The 19,789-nt window shown below is 57.3% G+C and overlaps 1 protein-coding gene across 32 annotated transcripts in view; it reads right to left on the bottom strand.

Annotated features, from left to right (window-relative positions):
- Nucleotides 1-4,663: 4,663 nt before the first annotated feature.
- Nucleotides 4,664-19,789, bottom strand: part of LOC117870330 (deleted in malignant brain tumors 1 protein-like) — a 293,761-nt gene continuing 278,635 nt past the window's right edge. For 24 of the 32 annotated variants that reach the window (XM_034757445.1, XM_034757444.1, XM_034757431.1 and 21 more), the window contains 4 exons: nucleotides 16,409-16,738; nucleotides 14,709-15,038; nucleotides 11,693-11,806; nucleotides 4,665-7,007 (listed from right to left, as the gene is read on the bottom strand). In XM_034757445.1, coding sequence (XP_034613336.1) covers nucleotides 6,877-7,007; nucleotides 11,693-11,806; nucleotides 14,709-15,038; nucleotides 16,409-16,738 — 905 coding nt within the window. In that variant the 3' untranslated portion in view covers nucleotides 4,665-6,876. Of the gene's footprint in view, nucleotides 7,008-11,692; nucleotides 11,807-14,708; nucleotides 15,039-16,408; nucleotides 16,739-19,789 lie in introns of all 32 variants that reach the window. The other 8 variants (XM_034757448.1, XM_034757449.1, XM_034757458.1 and 5 more) reach the window with 3 other exon arrangements.

Here is a 19,789-nt window from a genome sequence, read left to right as displayed (position 1 = left end):
GGCTCAGAGTCCCTGGAGCCTATGCCACTGGGCATACATAGGTGCTTTGTGCCCATGACCCTCCAACCCCAGGGCAGGGCCATATGGACGAGGCACCCACACACCGGGACCATGGGCACAAACACAGCTGGCCAGCACAGGTGCAGGGACCCTGCTGCGGCCAGCGGAAGGAGCGCAACCTGCATGGGAGCAGTAGGCTGTTACCCCAGAGTGGTGCAGTGAGTGGGCACTGGGCTGGGACTCAGGGGCCTGGGTTGCACCCCTGCTCTGCGTCAGCCTGCAGTGGGGGCCTGAGCACTTCCCTGTCCCCATTTCCCCTCTCGCCCTGCTTATTGCCTGGGGTAAACACTCACTGCCAGGTCCCGGGCCGCCAACCCACTGGGCCTGTCCTGGAATCTCCAGGAATTAAAGGTTAATCTTTAATTAAAGCTTATGTCATGTGATGAAACCTCCAGGAATACGTTCAACCACAATTAGCAACCCTAGTCGCGGGGAAAGAGCCTCTGCCCCACTCCCTGCAGCAGAGCACCCCTTAGTGCATGGGGCTTTGGGGCCAGCACTGACTGCATGGGGAGAGTGTCCACAATCATCAACATCCCCTCTCTGCAGCACAGCACCCCCAAGTGCCATGGGGGATGTGACATGGGCAGAGTTACCTGAGCACACAACACTAGCATCTTTCTACTCACAGTTCTGGTCTTCCCAAGGCTCAGCCTTCCGCTGGGAGAGGGCAGCTTCTGTCCCTGTGAACCTCATCCAGCCAGCGAACCTCATCCAGCCAAATTTGGTCAGACCCTTCTCCAAACCGAGCCTCTAGACAAGAGCCCAGAGAAGGTCCCATGCCCACATTTCACACAAGCACGAAGACGTACCTTTGCTTTGTGACTCAAAGGTGGCTGGGGACTCTCCCTTGCCCCGGTGTGGGCCCTCCAGAGTGTGAACTGCTGAGATATGGTCGGAGAAGGGGATAGACTCCCCCTGAGGTTCTGCCCTGCTGCTCAGGGCACCCCACTGCCGGGTCAGGCGCCGAGTCTCCCTGTTCAGTGCCGGTGCCTGTGAGAAAGGTCCATCGCACCGAGTGGGAGCCGCTTAAGCCAGTCAGGAGTGAGATGCAGAGGGGCAGGGCTTGTGGCGTAGTCCACAAAGGGACACATGATCCAAGCCTTAGGTGCCTGGCTGACGGGCGACATCAGCCTCCGGTCGGGAGTCTCAGCCATAAGCTCTCGCCTGGTGTTCAGCCGTGGTCACCTCTGCTCAGGCCCCAGCAGTGATGCCAGGGGGATGGGATCTTGGCCTGGGCTCTGGCAAGGGGGCCAGATATACGGACCTGAGGAGGAAGAGACTCCCCCTTCGGCAGCTGGGGAGAGACAAGGGGGAAACTGTCAGTAGTAGAGAGGGGCCAGTGTACCCCAATGTTTCCCAACCCCATGATGCCTGCAGGAAAGTGGCACCAGGAGGGGCAGAGTCCAGAGCAGTTAGAGCCAGACACAGCAGTGACAGGTGCTGGGACCCAGGGGAACGGGGGAGGCCCAGGCCGGTTGCCCATCGGCTGCTCTGCCCTGCTCCTCATCCTGTGCTGCAGGGAGCTGGGGGGCTCAGTAGGGGGTGCTCTGACCTCACAGTCAGTGCTGACCCCAATGCTCCATCCCCACTGCCCCCCATCCTGCATGCTCTCTGGGGCAAAGACCCCATCCACTGCCCCCCATGGTATCAGTGTCTGGGAGCCTCCTTCCCATTTCCAGCACAGCCATATAGACCCTACTCCCTGCCCATCCCTTCTGGCTTGAGAGAGTATGGGATGGGGGAGCCGAGCCCTAGGCCTGTGAACAGGAGCTGGGGCAGTAACAGCTCTCCCACAGGCAGACCTGCCCCTGCCTACCTGCCCCATCAGCCTTTGTGCTCTCAGGGGGAAGGCGCCAGCTACAGCCTAGAGGCTGCCCAGGGATCGGACCCCATCTGCTGTGTTGAGCTCCAGGAGGACATGTCCCATTCAGGGGCCAGCTGACTGCTCTGCCCCCACAAACTCCTTGCAGTAGGGTCACCCACAGGGGCCCCTATAGGGGCATTCCCCTGGGCTAGTTTGCAGGAGGGTGGGGGGGAAGAGCCCCCATCAGACCCAAACCACCAGTTCAATCAGAGGAGGAACCAAAACCAACAGTAGAGACTCCAGCCAGAATCTGAAGGGGGAAGGAGCTGTTGTCTTGGGGCTGGGGACAAAGTCACAGGATGATGAGCTGCCTCCAGGGGTGCCATGGCTACTAGCACCTTCCCTCCCCCCCCCCGCTCCAACCACTAGACACCACTCCCCTCCCAGAGCCAGGCATGGAACCCAGGAGTCCTGGTTCCCAGCCCTGCTGGGGATATATCAGTAATGGACGGTGTGTGTGGATGCTGACCCTACTGGGTGAGGGCAACCCTGCCCCATGGAGTGTGACAGGGAGCAGAGCCCAGGCCCTGCTTGTCCCACTCTCCTGGCCTGGCAGCTCCCCAGCCCTGCCTCTCTCCCCTGGCACTGCATGTTCAGCATCAGGACAGGGTCTGACTTGGGACTCGGGCCTAACCCCCTGCCACTCAGGGCGTCCATGGCCCACCACAGCCCAGCTGCCTGCACAGGTCCCAGCTGTCATCACACACGGTGCCCCAGCACCCGTCCAGATTCACCTCCACCCGCCCGGCGCAGAGATGGGGGCCACCTACCGGCCTCACATCTGGCAAAGCAAACGCAGCTGCTGGGAGGCCTGTTCCAGGGCTTCGAGGGGAGATCCCAGGGGCTGCAGGGACTGAAGGCCCAGCTCAGCGCGAGGCATTGCCAGCGAGTGCAGAATGGGCTTTCCCACGACACTAACCCTGGGCCCTTCTCCCGCACCTCCCTCCCACCACATGGTGCACAGACAGGTCACTGAGCCCAGGAAATGGCGCAGCATCAGTGCCCCTGCTTTACAGAGGGAAACTGAGGCACAAAGACAATACACGACTTATTCCCTGCTCTGCACAAGGCTCACTGTGTGATCCGGGGTAGACAGTCTCCTCACACCCCTGCTCTAACCACTAGACACCACTTATTAGCTGCAATGACATACTTTGTATGAGAATTGTTGCAATTATATAACAGTGGTAGCAAAAATGATCTACATGGTCACATTTTAATCAGATAATGTCACACCCGGCGTGCCACTTGGAACTGATCTCCCTTCACACTGTATTGCTGAGGTAAGCCAGCCAAGCCATGAGGCTTCAGATTGCACTTAACCAGCACACACATAGGTAGGGAAACGCCCAGCTGCAGTTTCACACAGAGGCTGAGATCAGCTCTGCATGGGAAAGCTCAGCTAAGGAATTGCCCACCCCTCAAGTGCACACCCCCTCTGGAGCATAAACCCAACATTGTATCGCCTTGCACTGCACAGAGAACTATCCACTGTAAGCTTATTGAAATTCCTCCCTCCCTCAATGTGGAGGAAGATATGCACAGCTTTTTGTCCCCAACTCCCAGTTATGAATTCCACAAACTGGTTTTAGAGAAAACAAAAACAAGTTTATTAACTACAAAAGTTAGATTTTAAGTATTTATGAGAGATAGCAAACAGATCAAAGCAAATTCCCACGTGGTTCTTCAACTTCCCATCACTTACCATATGGTTCTTCAACCAGGGGATGCTGTTCCAGGAAGAAGGATTGCTAGGAAGAGATGGGATCTACCTAACGAAGAAGGGCAGGTGCCTCAAAACTCCCGGCAAGTGTCGCGGGATGAGGGAACATATGTGGGGCCAGACAGGATGTCCCCACTGCCTGAACACCAGAGGGTGGCAGGGTCACCATCTTAGCCTTGGCAGGGTCGGGGACTGGAGAGCTGGCCACCACACTATGGGGCATCATTTCCCCCATTCAGGGGACTACACCAGATTAATACAGACATCGAGGGATTACACGCTTGGAGATATTTTGTAGCAGTAAAGCAACAATTGCTTTTTTGTTGTTTCTGACTTTTGTTTATCATCCCAGTCCAGGGCCCTAAAGGATTATTTTCTGAGAAGTGACTGAAAACAGACTAAAGCCCTGGAGCAGAGGGCCTGGGGGAAATCAAAAGGCAGAGCTGAAGTGGAAGAGGGCAAGATCCAAGTGAAGATTTGAAGAAGAGGGTTGGGGAGATGCGTGGTTCTGGGCTACTTGGCAATGGCCCAGCCACCCGACAACCTATATTCCTAACCACAGGCACATGGGGCCCCTTGCTAGAGACACAGGCTGTCCACAGGCCTTTTGTAATTGACACACTGTGACCGAATGAGCATAAAATAAAAAAATAATATAAGGGTGTGGCCTACTGCCCCCCTAACAACCCGCCTCCCCCAGACTCTGGAGCAAATAGAGGCAATGTCCGGAGGGCAGGGTCTCTGGGAGAAGGGGCAATGCGAGGACAGGAGCTCTAGGGGAAGCAGCGGTGCCAGGGCAGGGGATCTGGGGGAAGGGGTGGTGCCAGGGCAGGGGCTCTGGGAGAAGGGGTTGTGCAAAGGCGGGGGCTGTGGGGAAGGGGCAGTGAGAGGGCAGGGGCTGTGGGAGAAGGGGCGGTGTGAGCGCAGGGCTCTGGGGGAAGGGGCTGTGCGAGGGCAGAGGTCTGGGGGAAGGGGCGGTGCGAGGGGGGGGGCTCGGGGGGAAGGGGCGGTGGGAGGACAGGGGCTCTGGGGGAAGGGGCGGTGTGAGGGAGCTCTGGGGGAAGGGGCGGTGCGAGGATAGGGGCTCTGGGAGAAGGGGCTGTGCAAGGGCAGGGGTCCTGGGGAAGGGGCTGTTTGAGGTCAGAGGCTCTGGGAGAAGGGGCGGTGCAAGGGCAGGTATTTGGGGGAAGGGGCTGTGTGAGGGCAGGGGCTCTGGGAGAAGAGGTGGTATGACGGGACGGGCTCTGGGACAAGGAGCAGTGCGAGGGAGGAAGGGGCTCTGCGAGGGCATGGGTCTGGGGGAAGGCGCTGTGCGAGGACAGGGGCTCTGGGAGAAGGGGCTGTGCGAGGGCAGGGGTCTGGGGGCAGGGGCTGTGCGAGGGCAGGGGTCTGGGGGAAGGGGCTGGTTGAGGGCAGAAGCTCTGGGGGAAGGGGCGATGCAAGGGCAGGGGTCTGGGAGAAGGGGCTGTGTGAGGGCAGGGGCTCTGGGAGAAGAGACGGTACTATGGCAGGGGCTCTGGGAGAAGGGGCTGTGTGTGGGCTCTGGGAGAAGGGGCGGTGCCAGGGTAGGGGCTCTGGGAGAAGGGGCTGTGTGAGGGCAGGGGCTGTGTGGGAAGGGGCGGTGTGAGAGCAGAGGCATGGGGGTGGCCACTGTTCAGTCACCGGTGGCCCCCCCACTGTTAGGAAGCTTCTGGTGCCCCTGGATCCCACCCACATAGTCTTGGGGAGGGGGAGAGGCTCGCAGGAAAGCGGTGACTAACAGTTGGTGCTGTGTCCCGGGTCTGCGCCAGCCACCCTGCCACCATGACAGGGAGTTTCACTGTCCCCCATCTCAAGAGGGAGGCTGCAGTACCCTCTCCAACATTCCCCTGGGTATCCTTCCCAGTACACACACACCCCTCCAGTACCCCCAAACATCCCCACCAGCACCCCCTAGATCCCCCCCTTTCCCCACAATAGTGTCCTCTTTGGGGGAACCTGAGCTATGGTAACCCTACCTAGCGAGAGGCCAATGGACTTTGGACGTGTCCGCTAAGAAAGTATCTCACAAGTGTTGGCCTCTTGTGGAAAGATGGAAGTACCTAATTTCTAGAGCCCTGCACGCTTGCGGATATCTGCTTTATAGCCACAGATATCCGTGGATCATTTTTGCAGATTGTGGCTTGGATGTGGATACAAATTTTGTATCCATGCAGGGCTCTCTTAATTTCACCCCCCAGGGATGGAAGAGGATGGAGTTGCTGACAGTGCTACATTATCATTATACACACAATTCCATAGAGCTATAGACTTTAAGGCCAGAAGGGACCATCCTGATCATTTAGGCTGACCTGCATATTGCAATGAAATGCACAACAGGGCTCGTGTCTGGACACAGCTGCTGTCCCCAAGTCTAGCTGTGTAATATTATGGCAGGGTGCCGGTGGGAAGGTTAGAGGGGAGCTCTCTGTATCTGTAATCACGGCCCATTCCTTTCCAATAAGCAACACACCATCATGCAGCTGCACTTAGTTCTGCACCTTATCTACATACTAGAAACAATCATGATCATTTACTGGGGACCCGGGCTGGCTGCTGCACAGACTGGTGGGCCTGGTGCCCCGAGCTCAAAGTGCGCTGTGCACAGACAGACAGGGTCTAGCACCCCAAGCTCAGAGTGCATTGGGCACAGACAGACAGGGCCTGGCTTCCCGAGCTCAGGGGGCATCGGACACAGACAAACAGACAGAGCCTGGCACATTGGGCACAGACAGACAGACAGGGCCTGGCTCCCCGAACTCAGGGGGCATCGGGCACAAACAGACAGCGCCTGGCACATTGGGCACAGACAGACACCCGTGGTCAGTCTCTCCCCATAGCTCATCTGCATGTGGGCTTGTTGCTTTGTGGGCAAGGAACCAGCTGTCCCTGTGGACCTGACAACGGTTCTGCAGGGCGCATCACATGCCATCTGCTTGGCTGGGCACAGGCTGCTCAGGGATGGGCATGGGAGCTGCATCAGGGAAAGCTGGGAGGGTGGGATGGAGCAGGGGAGCCTTCCAAGGCAGCTGGGGAGGGTAATGGGGGAGCTGAGACCTCCAGCCAGCAGCCCCAGCCCCCAGATGAGCCCCAGCAGAGTTCCCACAGTCCAGGCAGCTGGCAGCCCTGGGGCTGCTCTGTGCACGATCCCACCGGCCCATGTCTCACTGCAGGCTGAGCCCAGCTCAGCCCAGCTGGCATGCGGCTCTCACAGCACCATGTCTTCCCTCATCAGCCGGGTCATCTCGCTGTCGGACTCCTTGGGGAGCTCTGGACTTGCTGCTCCATGGGGCTGGGCCGGGGCCCCTGGAGCCCCCAGCTCCTCCAGGTGCACATGGCCTGCAAGCAAGAGGACAGGATGAAGTGCCCAGGCTAGGGTTGCCAACTTTCTAATTGCACAAAATTGAACACCCTTCCCCGACCCCCTGCCCCGAGGCCCCACACCTGCCCCTTCTCTGAGGCCCCACCCCCCTCCCTTCAGCCCCCCTCCCTTCATCGCTTGCTGTCTCCCACCCTCACTCACTTTCACAGGGCTGGGGCATGGGGTTGGGGTGCGGGTGGGGCTGCGGGGTCTGGGAGGGAGTTAGGGTGCAGGAAGGGGTTCTGACCTTGGGCAGGGGGTTCGGGCTTTGGGTGCGGGCTTTGGGAGGGAGAGTGCAGGAGGGGTTTTTGACCTGGGGCGGGGGTTGAGGTGCGAGTGGAGGTGTGGGGTCTGGGAGGGAGTTAGGATGCAGAAGGGTGTTCCGACCTGGGGGAGGGGGTTGGGGTGTGGGTGCAGGCTCGGGGAGAGAGGTTGCGGGATGGGGTTTTGACCTGGGGCAGGGGGTTCAGGGTGCAGGCTCTGGCCAGGCAGCGCTTACCTCAGGCAGCTCCTGGTTGGCAGCACAGCGGGCTTAAGGCAGGCTCCCTGCCTCTCCTGGCTCCGCGCTAATCCTGGAAGCGGCCGGCATGTTCGGCCCTGAGGCAAAGGCACAGCCACCAGGGGGCTCTGCACCATGCATGCTGTCCTGCACCAGCAGGCACTGCCCCCACATCTCCCACAGAGCTTGGTTCCTGGCCAATGAGAGCTGCGGAGCTGGCACTGGGGGCAGGAGCAGCATGTGGAGCTTCCCTTATCACCCCTGCGCTTAGGGGTCGCAGGGACATGGGGGCCACTTCCGGGGAGCTGTGCAGATCCAGGGCAGGGAGGGAGCCTGCCTTAGCCCTGGTGCATCACCAATCGGACTTTTAATGGCCTAGTCAGCGGTACTGACCTGTGCCACCCCAGTCCCTTTTCAACTGGGCGTTCCAGTCAAAAAACGGATGCCTGGCAACCCTAGCCACCCCCAGCTCACCCTCACCCAGCATGCCAGGGTGCCTTGTGAATGGGACCCCACTGCCAGGGCAGGGCTGTTGGGACAGGGCACCCACAGGCCAGGACAGTGGGCTTGTGCATGGCAGTTAGAGCAGAGACCCCAGTAGCTCTGAGAGCAGAAGGTTCCCATGCAGGGAGGCAGCGCAAGGCATGGACGGGGCACTGGGCTGCAGCTCAGAGATATTGGGCTCCAGCTGGGGCTGGATTCCTGGGTCAGGATGGCAGGGCAGCCCTTGTCCCAGGCTCCTGCGATTCACCATGACTCTCAGCCAGCCAGTAAAGCAGAAGGTTTATTTAGACGACAGGAACACAGTCCAAGACAGGTCTTGCAGGCACAGACAACAGGACCCCCTCAGTTAGGTCCATCTTGGGGTCCCAGGGCCCCACAGCCCGCTTGGGAGGTCAGAGCCCTGTCTTCCTCCCAGCCATTCCACCAGCCAGCTCCTGAAACTTCCTCTTCAGCGACCCCTCCCACAGCCTTTGTTCAGTCTCCTGGGCAAAGGTGTCACCAGGCCTCTAACCCCTTCCTGGGTTCTCACGTTACATGCTCAGGTATTCTCCCTCAAGGCCAGTCTCCCATCCCCCAATGCAGACCATCCTAGCCACACTCCCCTCCCTTCCCAGCCAACACACTCGACTCAGTATTCAAAGACTACATTAAGAACAGTCCCAGTTCATCACATCACTCCCCCTTCGAGACCGAACTGAGTGGGGTCACTTCAGCCAGTGACCTGGGGAAGTTCGAACCTACCCACGTTCCCACGGAACCCCCAACATCCCTCCCATTCCTTGGTGAAAATTACACCAGGCCCTTCCAGTTTCACGCCCCCCTATAGGTCGGGGGTGCTCGATGACACTCGTAGTTCGCATGTGGGAAGGCTTATGCGGCCTGTGCCCTTTTCCCACCCCAATGCCCCTGGGGTTCCAACTGGGCTGGGGTCTTCTCCCAGTGTTCCAGTCTGGAGGTCTGTGATTCGGGTTCTCTTGGTTCAGAGCCCCCCTTTTAACCTTGGCCACCCTCTGGAAAGGCTCCTCTATGATGGGCAAGGGTCCTAAAGCTGTTTTCCCCTTGTCCCAGGCCTTCCTCCGCCTCTGACAGGGGTCACAGGATCGGCCGTACTGTCAGACAGTAATAAAGACCCCAGGCCAGTAAAAGCTCCGTAGCAGTCTCTGCTGGGTGCGCCAGGTTCCCTGGTGCCCTGAGAGGGGGATGTCATGGGCCCGGTACAGCAGCTGGCGGCGATACTTTCTGGGGTACCACCAGCTGCCTCCCGATCCCCCCTGGCTCCATTTCCCCTGGGGGAGCCCATTCTCAGTACAGGAACCCCTTCTCCCACAGGAACCTTTTCCGACCACCTCTCCCCATGGTCTGTACCTCACTGAGGTTGGCCAGGTCCCTTATCTTCCGCGAGGAGGGATCTTTCTGTAACTCGGCCCAGAACTCAGCAGCTGGGACAGGGATGGTCACCTGCTCCCTCCTGCTGGCTGGGTCTGAAGCCGCAGCCTCCCTGAGCAGTATCCCTGGGCGTTCCCTCCCTACGAGGCTAGGGTCCTGCGCCTCAGGCAAGGCACCCTTCCTGTTGTCAGGGCGCAGTGCCCCTTGCCGGCTCTGGCTACGGGTCATAACCAGGACACCCTGGGAGTTGCTTGGCCAGTCCTCCAGGTCCCCCCTATTAACACCTCAGTGGGCAAATGGTTGTGCACCCCCACTTCCTTGTGGCCCTCCTTGGACCCCACTTCAGGGGTACCCTTGCCACAGGCACCTTGAATGGGGTCCCGCCCACCTCCATCAGGATTAGATAGGTGTTGGGCATCACCTGATCTCGAGCTACCTCCTCGGGCAGGGCCAGCGTCACCTCAGCGCCCATGTCCCAGTATCCATTGACCTTCCTCCCATCCACCTCCAGGGGAACAAGGCACTCGCTCTGCAGGGAGCGCCCCACGTCCACCCTGTAAATGGAAAACCCGGTGTCCGGAGCATCCAGCCCCCAAGAGGAGCTGGCCTGGGGTACTCCTCCCTCCTGAGCCATTGGGAAGCTGTCCGCCCCGCTTGCCTGGGTCGTCTTCCTCTTGTCCAGCTGGGTCTCTATCAAGTTGACCCTCTGTGGGTTCGGTCTGCTCAGTCTGTCCCTGAGCTTGGGGCACTGGGTCAGTATGTGGCCTCTCTGGCCACAGTGATAGCAGCCCATGTCCCGTGGGTCCCCTCGAGCGGGTCAGATGGACCTGATGCTGGATGTTCCCCTTTGGTGGGGGTTCTCCATATTTCTCTGCTGGGAGGTCCCCTCGTGACTCTCTCGCTGCGTTGTGGTGGGCCTGTTCCTTTGGGACTCCTCCCTGTCATCCCCTGCCCGACTGTTCACAAACTCGTCGGCCAGCTGGCCTGTGTGCTGCCGGTTCTCTGGTTTTTGGTCCATCAATCGTTGCCTCAGGTCGGATGGGCACTACTCATACAGGTGCTCCAGTACGAACAGGTCAAGCAGGTCTTCTTTAGGTTGGGCCCCAGCTGTCCACTTGCGGGTATACCCCTGTGTCCGGTTGGCTAGTTGTAGGTATGTGACCTCACGGGTTTTACGCTGACTCCGGATCCTTTTTCGGTACATCTCAAGAGTCAGCCCAAACTCACGGAGCAGGGCCTTTTTAAACAGTTTCTAGTCCCCTGTCTCCACCCCTTTCAGTCAGCTGTACACCTCTCTGGCTGTGGAGTCCAGTGAGGGAATTAGAAATTGGAGCCTGTCTGCAGGGTCAACCTGGAGCAGCTTGCAGGTATTCTGAAAGGCTGTCAAGAAGGTGTCCATGTCCTCCCCCTCCTTACGCTGGGCCAGGAAGCACTTATCAAAGCTCTTTGCAGTCTTGGGTCCCCACTCACTCACCGCAGCTGGGGCCCCACTGCTCTTCAGCCTGGCCAGTTCCAGCTCATGCTGACGCTGTTTCTCCTTCTCCTCCCGCTGCTTTTCACGTTCTTCCTGCTCATGCTGACGCTGTTTCTCCTCATGCTGACGCTGTTTCTCCTTCTCCTCCCGCTCCTGCTTCAGTTCTTGCTTCCTTAACTCAAGCTCTTCCCGTCTGATCTCCCATTCATATTCCAGCCGCCTCCGTTCCAGGGATGGGGAACTCCACCAGGACGATCCCCTGCTGGCCGCTGGGATTGGGGTGCCCTCGGTATTCGCTGGGTTTACCCCAACCCCTCCCCTAGATATAGGTAGGCAGGGTCTCGGGATGTCCTCGGCAGCAGTCTGACCCCTCCCAGCCATGTCAGGCCTTGGGGCCCACGCTGCATCCGCCGGGCGGCTTCTCTCAGGGACAGGGCTCGGTTCATCCAAGCGATCCCTCTCCTCCAGCTGGGCAATTAGCTTCCTCCCAGCCATTCCACCAGTCAGCTCCTGCCACTCCCTCTCTCTCAGCTTCCCCTCCCCCAACCTTTGTTCAGTGTCCCAGGCAAAGGTGTCACCTGGTCTCTAACCCCTTCCTGGGTTCTCACGTTACTTGCTCAGGTATTCTTCCTCAAGGCCAGTCTCCCATCCCCCCAATGCAGACCATCCTAGCCACACTCCCCTGCCTTCCCAGCCAACACTCCCCACTCAGCATTCAAAGACTACCTTAAGAACAGTCCCAGTTCATCACACGAGGTGCCCTGCCTTGCAGCGCTGTGCTCGGGGTTCAGGGTTCTTACCTTGGGGGTTCCCAGCGGCTCTGTCCCGACGCATCCTCCAGCAGAGCAGGACCCCACAGATCAGCACCACAACAGCACCCAGGCCGAGGAGCACAGAGCAGAGTAGCCCAGGGCCTGGGGAGAGAGCCAGGCAATGAGCTGTGCCCCATCTCTGCCCAATAGCCCCTGAGACCGACTCCCTCCCCACCCACAGGCCCCTGCCAAGGCTGACTCCTCCTCTGCCCCATAACCTCTATGGGTGACCATACATCCCGTTTTGTCCAGGACAGTCCCTTTTTTAAGCCCTGTCCCAGCCGTCCTGAATTTTTTGGCAAGCATGGGCATTTGTCAAAAAGTGGGGTGCAGAGGAACATTGGAGGGGCAGGTGGCAATGCCAGCTCCATGCAGGGGGAGAGGCAGGGGTCGGGTGGGGGGCAGGCAGGGCTTGGGTGTGTAGCGACACCACGCCAGCCTGGCATGAGGGGGCAGGCAGGACTCGGGTGAGTGGCTTGGACCAGCCCTGCACAGTGGGGGGAAGGAGTGCTTGGGCTAGCCCCATGTGGTGTTCCATTTTCTCTTTGGGAAATATGGTCACCCTACCCCACAGTCTCCCCCCACAGCCAGAGGCATATTTAGGTTTCCTGGGGCCCTGGGCCAGAGCAAGTGGGGGCCCCTCCCTACCCCTTCCACCTGCAACCCCGCCCAGGGCCCCATCCTGTTCTGCTTCTTCCACGAAAGGCCTGCCCTTGTTCCACTGAGAGTCCTGACCCATTCCACCCCCGAACTGCATGCCCACAATCCATTTGCTCCTTTCTGTGCCCCCTCCACTGCAGCCCCAAGGCCAGAGAAGCTCTGTCCCCTCTGCCACAATCCCAGGGCTGCAGTGGGGAATGAGCACTCCTCCAGTCCCGGGGCCACAGCGGTTGCCAACTTTCTACTCACACGAAACCAAACATCCTTGCCCCGCCCCCTGCTCTGCTCCTCCTCTGAGGCCCTGCCCATGCCCCACCCCTTCTCTGGGGCCCCGCCCCTGCTCACTTCATTCCCTCCCCTGCCCCGTCGCTCGCTCTCCCCACCCTCACTCACTCATTCATTTTTACCGGGCTGGCTCAGGGGACTGGGGTGCTGGGGGGGGTATGGGCTCTTACTGGGGGTGCAGACTCTGATGTGTGGCCGGGCATGAGGGATTTAGGGTGCAGGTGGAGGCTCTGGGCTGGGGCAGGGGGTTGGGGTGTGGGAAGGGGTGCGGGCTCCAGCTGGGGGTGTGGGCTCTGGGCTGGGGCTGCAGATGAGGGGTTTCGGGTGCAGGAGGGGGCTCTGTGCTTGGGCTCAGGGGTTCAGAGGATGGGAAAGAGCTCTGCGCGGGGGCAGGGGATTGGGGGATGGGGGATGGGGGATGTGAGGGCTCTGGCTGGGGGTGCAGGTTCTGGGGTGAGGCTGGGGATGACAGGTTTGGGGTGTAGGAGGGTTCTCTGGGCTGGGACCGAGGGGTTTGGAGGGCGGGAGGGGGATCAGGGAGTTGGGGCATGGTGGGGGAGATAAGGGCTCTGGCTGGGGGGGGGGGCTCTGGGGGGGGGCTGGGGATGAGGGAGTTGGAGTGCAGGATGGTGCTCTAGGCTGGGATCGAGGGGTTCGGAGGGCAGGAGGGGGATCAGGGCTGGGGCTGGGGCGAGGGGTTGGGGCTCAGAGGGGGGCAGGGATGCAGGCTCTGGGTGGCACTTTCCTCAAGCTGCTCCCGGAAGCAGCAGCATGTCCCCCTTCCAGCTCCTACACAGAGGTGTAGCCAGAAGGCTCTGCATGCTGCCCGGCCCACAGGCACCACTCCCACACCTCCCGTTGCCTGTGGTTCCTGGACAATGGGAGCTGCGGAGGTGGTGCTTGGTGCAGGGGTAGCGTGTGGAGCCCCCTGGCTGCCCTACATGTAGGAGCTGGAGAGGGGGCATGCCAGCTGCTTCCTGGGAGCCGCAAAGAGCCTGCCAGCCCAGCTGTATGGCGATGCCAACTGGACAGTCAATGGCCCGGTCAGCAGTGCTGACCGTAGCCACCAGGATCCCTTTTGGACCAGATGTTCCAGTAAAAAACTGAACACCTGGTCACCCAAGCTGGGGATTCCCCCGTCCCGCCCGCTTGACCGGTGCTTCTGCCAGGGATTGAATTCACCTGGAGCTTCTGCTAGGGCTCTGGGCTTCTGTTGCCCTACAGAGGATTTCTGCTGGGGGTGGGGCCCCCATTTTTCCAGGCATCCAATTGGCTGGGGCCCCTGGGCATGGACCCCAGAAGGTCCATTGTATAATCCGCCACCGCCCATGGCTGACTCCTTCCCCTGCCCCACAGCCCCTATGGGGCCAATTCTGACCCCCACTCCGCAGCCCACCCTGCGGCCACCTCCCTGCCCAATCCCACAGCCCCATGCAGAGCTGAGTCCATTCCCTTCAGCACCTTGGTCGCTGACCCCGTCCCCCTGCCACAGACCCCGAGGAGAAGCACGGCATGTGGAGCTGTGCAGGGCCCTGGGCTGGTGGTGGCTCACGGGTCCCAGCTCAGACTCCAGCCTGAACACAGGTCATGCATGTGGGGCTGGAGGAAGCTCTGACTACTGCTCCCAGGGACCATTCCTAGCCCAAGGATTGGGGGGGGTTAGAGAGGGGGTTGGGGGCACCAGCTCCCAGAGGCCCCTCCCAGGCTGCTCCAACAAGCACTGCCCCCCAGACTCCTCCCCCAGGCCCCACAGGCTCTCTGCCCCCCAGATCTGTGCTCTGGGTCTGCCTGCAGGGGTAGCAGCCTCCAGCACCGGAGCCAGGGCTGGCAGGAGAGGGAGCCCCGTGGCGGAGGAGGCGGCTCAGAGACCCAGGAGTGGTGCCCCAGGCTGAGCAGGGCTGTGGGAACCGCTGGGACAGCCAGTAACCTCAGTGTGGTAGGCAGAAGCCCTGGCGCTGCCCAGCTGGAGACCGGCCTCCCCCTGGCATGGCCAGGGTGTCATCCCCACCCACCCCGTGTCTGCAGGAACATGGGCATGGCTACGGCGCTGGGCACTCACCGGCCTGTCCGGCACATACCACGCTGGCCTCAGAGCCATGGCCACACAGCCCAGGACCCAGCCGGCTCAGCTGGCACTCGCTGATGAAAGACTCCTGGCCAGAGCAGCTCAAGCCCTCCAGCCAGACATCGCCGGCTCCGTGGCCGAACTGAGCAACCCCCGGGGCTGACAGCGCCGTGCCGCAGCCCAGCTGCTTGCACACCACCCCCGCCTCCGGCAGGCCCCAGCCGGCATCACACACGGCACCCCAGGTGTCATTAATCAGCACCTCCACTCGCCCAGAGCAGGGGCTTGGGCCACTCGTCAACTGCAGCCTCAGCTGGCCCTGATCTGAAACACAAAGCACAGGGCATGAGAGGCTGTTCCCAGCCGCCAGGTGCCCAGATACACAGCACCGCATGTGGGGGAATGGGGGGTTCTGCACAGAGGAAAGAGGAGCCATTTCTATATCACCCCACCCGTGTGTGTGCACGCACACTCACAAACACACACACACACACTGCACCCCCTAAACACAATGCCACACAAACAGACACACACACACACACACACACACACACAATCCCATGCACAACCCCATATGTCCCTGTGCACACTCACACATTGCCTCAAACACACACACTGCCACATGCACACGCACTGCCGCACATGTATGCAAATATTCGTAGACTGACATGTGCACACCCCTTCACGCACACACCTGCACAAACGCTGCCTGTCATAAATATAAAGGAAAGAGTAGCATAAAATTCCTCCTGAGCAGCTATACTGAATCACTTTACCTGTAAGGGGTTAAGAAGCTCAAATAAGAAGCTCTGGTCACCTGACCAGAAGGACCAATAAGGAAAGAAGATACTTTCAAATGGGGTGTGTATGTTTGTGCTCTCTTTGTTTGTTCCCTCTCCAGATGGACAGAGAGACCAAGCAGGTACAACATCTCCTGAAAACCTACCTGAAATGAACCATCTAACATTACAAAAATTGTAAGTAAGGCAAGGAAATGTGTTAGGTTATCTGTTGTTTTAGCTTGTGAATTTTCCCTATGCTAAGAGGTAGTTTTATTTCTGTTTTTGTAACTGCGAAGCTGAGTCCAGTGGGGAGTCCTCTGTGTTTTAAATCCTTTTATTACCCTGTAAAGTTACCTTCCATCCTGATTTTGCAGGTGTGATTCTTTTACATTTTCTTTATAATAAAGTTCTTCTTTTAAGAACCTGATTGATTTTAGTGTCTTAAAGATAAGGGGTCTGGTCTGTACTTACATTAAAGGCAATTGATTGGTATATTATTCTCAAGCCTCCCCAGGAAAGGGGATGAAGGGACTTGGGGGGGATATTTTGGGGGAATAGGGATTCCAAGTGACCCGTCCCTGAATTTTTGGTTAAATCACTTGGTGGTGGCAGCAATACCGTCCAAGGACAAGGAAAGGAATTTGTGCCTTGGGGAATTTTTTAACCAAAGCTGGTAGAATATAAGCTTAGGAGGTCTTTCATGTGGGTCCTCACATCTGTAGCCCAGAGTTCAGAGTGGGGAGGGAACACTGACACTGCCACAAACAGGTACAGAGAGAATCACACACAAAACCTGAAACGCACACACATACACACACCACCACACCTAGGCTGACTTCCAGAGGTTAGTACCCTCTGCAGATCCCCCACCCTACTTCCAGCAGCAGATTCTCCTACCACCCTGGGTGTTATCTGAGCACACAACACTGGCATCTTCTCCGGGGTTACAGCCATGTTCTCCCCAAGGATTAGCCTTGCATTCGGTGAGGACAGCTTCTGCCCCTGTGCACTGAACCTCATCCAGCCATACACGTTCAGATCCTTGTCCAAAGTGAGCCCCACGTGGTGCTGATAACGCCGTCCCACAGCCCAGCTGCCTGCACACGACTTCAGCATCAGACAAGCCCCAGCTGTCATCACACACGGTTCCCCACTGCTGGTTATGAAGCACCTCAACTCTCCCAGCACAGCGACTCGGGCCGTTCACCAGTCGGAGCGGAGCCACTTCTAAGATGCCTGATCCTGCAAACACCCAAGGGAATAAACACTCAGGGAGGTTCCTGTGCATCTGATCTCTAGTGACACAGGGAACATAGCACCTTGAGACATAGGACTGGCTGGAGAGGCAGACTCTGGAAATTGAGAGCAAGGAAACTGCCAGCTGTTGCTTGTTTCTACTGTGTTCAGAGAAACAGGACTTTGTAAATAACCCAGATTGCACCAAAGAATGTAAACAATTTCCTCCTCTTCCCAGAAACATCCGTCACGGCACCACTATGGCTAATGCAACCATCAGGCAACATTCCTCATTTAGGAAGAGCAGAGTGGGCACACGGCAGTGGGGGGTGGCGCCCTGACTTGCTTTACAGTTAGTGAGCACTCAGCAGTGTTGGACACGGAAAGTGTAGGGAACACTGTTCCCATTGAGACATGCAATAGGGCAGGGTTGCCAACTGACTAATCGCACAAGACCGAACTGCCGTGAAACAATTCCGAAAGGAGATGTTTTAGAAAAACGTCCAATCTTGATTCCAAAATTGCCAACAAGGGAGAATCCACCACGCCGCTTGGAAAATTGTTCCAATGCTTAATTACTCTCACTGTTACAAATGTATGCCTTATTTAGAGTCTGAATTTGTACAGCTTCAACTTCCAGCCAGTGGATCATACTGTACCCTTCTCAGCTGGACAGTTCGTTTCCAATATAGGTACTTATAGACTGTGATCAAGTCACTTGTGACGGGGTGAGGGAACCCCGTCCAGTGTGGGGTGAGTGTATCCCATCCTCCGAGCCCCCCTCTGCCTCAGGGTGGTGAGGCCAAATGGCTAGAGTTGATATAATTGCCTTTGCCTTCAGGACTGTACAGCCTAGTGGTCAGAGTCAATTCGGCTGCCCTTCGGTAGAGAACCTAATGGTAAGGTTGATATGGCTGCCCTCTCCCTCAGGGCTGTGTGCCCCAATGGCCACAGTCAGCAGAGTTGCTCCTATCCACAAGGGGGTAAGGGTTTGCAGCCAGAGCCAATGGGCCACTACCTGAGGGGAAAGGGTGGCTGGAATAGGGGGACTTGGGCCGACCATGCTCCACTGGGTCCCAGCCCAGGGCCCTAACAGTAGTGAGGCTCCAACCAAAACACGCCAACTTCCCATAGGAATATACCTAGTCCCCCCTGGGCCATTTCTTACCAGGCTTCCCAGTGACTTGATGTTCAGCAGCAAGACCAGGCCAGGCCCCCTGCACCTGTACAGGTCAGAGATACACTGGAGTCTTAGGGCAGGTCGACACTATAAACTTGCATCAGTGCAGCTGCACCATCGCAGCTGTGCTGCTGTAGCGCTTCTGGTGAAGACGCTCTAAGCCAGGGGGTTTCGAACTGTTTTCATTTGTGGACCTTGAAATATTTCGAATGGAGGTGGGGAGCTATGTCCATGGAGACGCTGTCCTGCCAACATAGCCCTTTCTACACGGGGAGTTGAGGTTGGTGTAACTACGTCACTTAGGGGTGTGGATTTTTCACAGCCCTGAGCAACGTAGTTATACTGAAGTAATTGTGTAGCATAACCCTGGCCTTATCTCAGTGGCCTGAGGACAGCATTCCAGCAGGTGGAGGAAAAGATGAGCTGGACGGGAGCATGCCAGACACGAGATGCCAGGAGAGAGGAGAATGGAATGCCAGTACAGGAAGGACAGAAGATGCAGCAGCGGCTACACAACTGGAAAAAGCATCCTGGAAAAGAATCCCAAACTTACTCCTTTTTGGAGGGGACTTTACATGGTCATTAAAAGGGGAACAACTTATCCTTGCTGATACCAAAAGCAAGAGCATGCAGCTTACCTCAGCAACTGCTATCTTCTACAGACAGCCTGTCCACAACAGATAGGCCTCACCGAGAGGGCATGAACCCTGAACACACTGATAATCTAGATCCAACTACGACTGATGTCTCCATGAGTGAATATAGGACTGGAGCAGGCAGAGTGACAAGGAAACCTGTGTGGATGGCAGAGTACCTGGGTGCCTAGGAGTTATTGTTTTAAATTTTCATTTAACAGGCAGGGGGGAGGGGAAAGCTCTAGTGATCAGTGCAGACAGCACCAATACCAACCGATGGGGCTGATGCTGAAGCTTTATCTTAGTCCTGAGTTACAGAGAATGATGCAGAGAAGGAGCAAAGAAGCGCGGACACAGCCAGAGAATCGCTGATCATGTGTTCTTCTGAAACACGCAAAGAGCTTTGGGGTCAGGGTGAGCTGAAAGAGACTTTGAACTGTGAGCAACGAAACTCTCTCCTTTTGTTTGATTTCTGCTGTGTTCAGCGAGACGGGACTTTGTACATGCTTTGTAAATAACCAGGACTGCGTTGCAGAAATCCAACAATGTTAATAACTGTCTCCCGCCTCTTACTTGATATTCCCCCACTTATACATCGCAGGATCACATTCGCCCACTTAGCTACAGAATCTTCAATCTCTCCTTCTATCAGAAACAACCCACTTGATCCTGAAAATTAGCTAACTGCTCAGATCAAAAAGGAGTAACTACAGTAAAAAGTAGTATTTGTAATGTATCAGGAACATACAGAAATCCTAGGAATGGCCTAGATCCTATGCATGGCAGGGACGGTAAAATTGTCAATAAGCATGCAGAAAAGGCAGACACGGGAGATCAACATTTCTGTTTTGCCTTTGGGAAGAAGCAGGATTACAGGTTCGGTTGATAAATATAACAGTATTTATGTACTATACATGAGCATGATCTGAATGAGGCAAAGGACACTTGCCCAACATACTCTGGGTGGGTATTTGCTCATGGTCATATGCTTTCGAATGGTGGTTGTGGTGTGTTCCCAAATTAACACGGGTTCCTTTTCCCTTCTGTTTAACATCCTCCTGATACACTAGAGGAATTAACAGAGTGTTATCATCACCATATGGTGAGACTATATGATCTATTTTTCCCAAATACAATACTGAAATATTTATTGAACACTTCTGCTCTTTCTGCATTGTTATTGATATTTCTACCATTTCCATCTAAGCATGGACCGATATCATTATCAGTATACTTTTGGAT

The sequence above is a fragment of the Trachemys scripta genome, unplaced genomic scaffold, assembly GCF_013100865.1.
Source record: "Trachemys scripta elegans isolate TJP31775 unplaced genomic scaffold, CAS_Tse_1.0 scaffold_26, whole genome shotgun sequence".
Lineage (NCBI taxonomy): Eukaryota > Metazoa > Chordata > Testudines > Emydidae > Trachemys > Trachemys scripta.
Note: the sequence above shows the minus strand (reverse complement) of the source record. Positions and strands in the feature narration are given on the sequence as shown.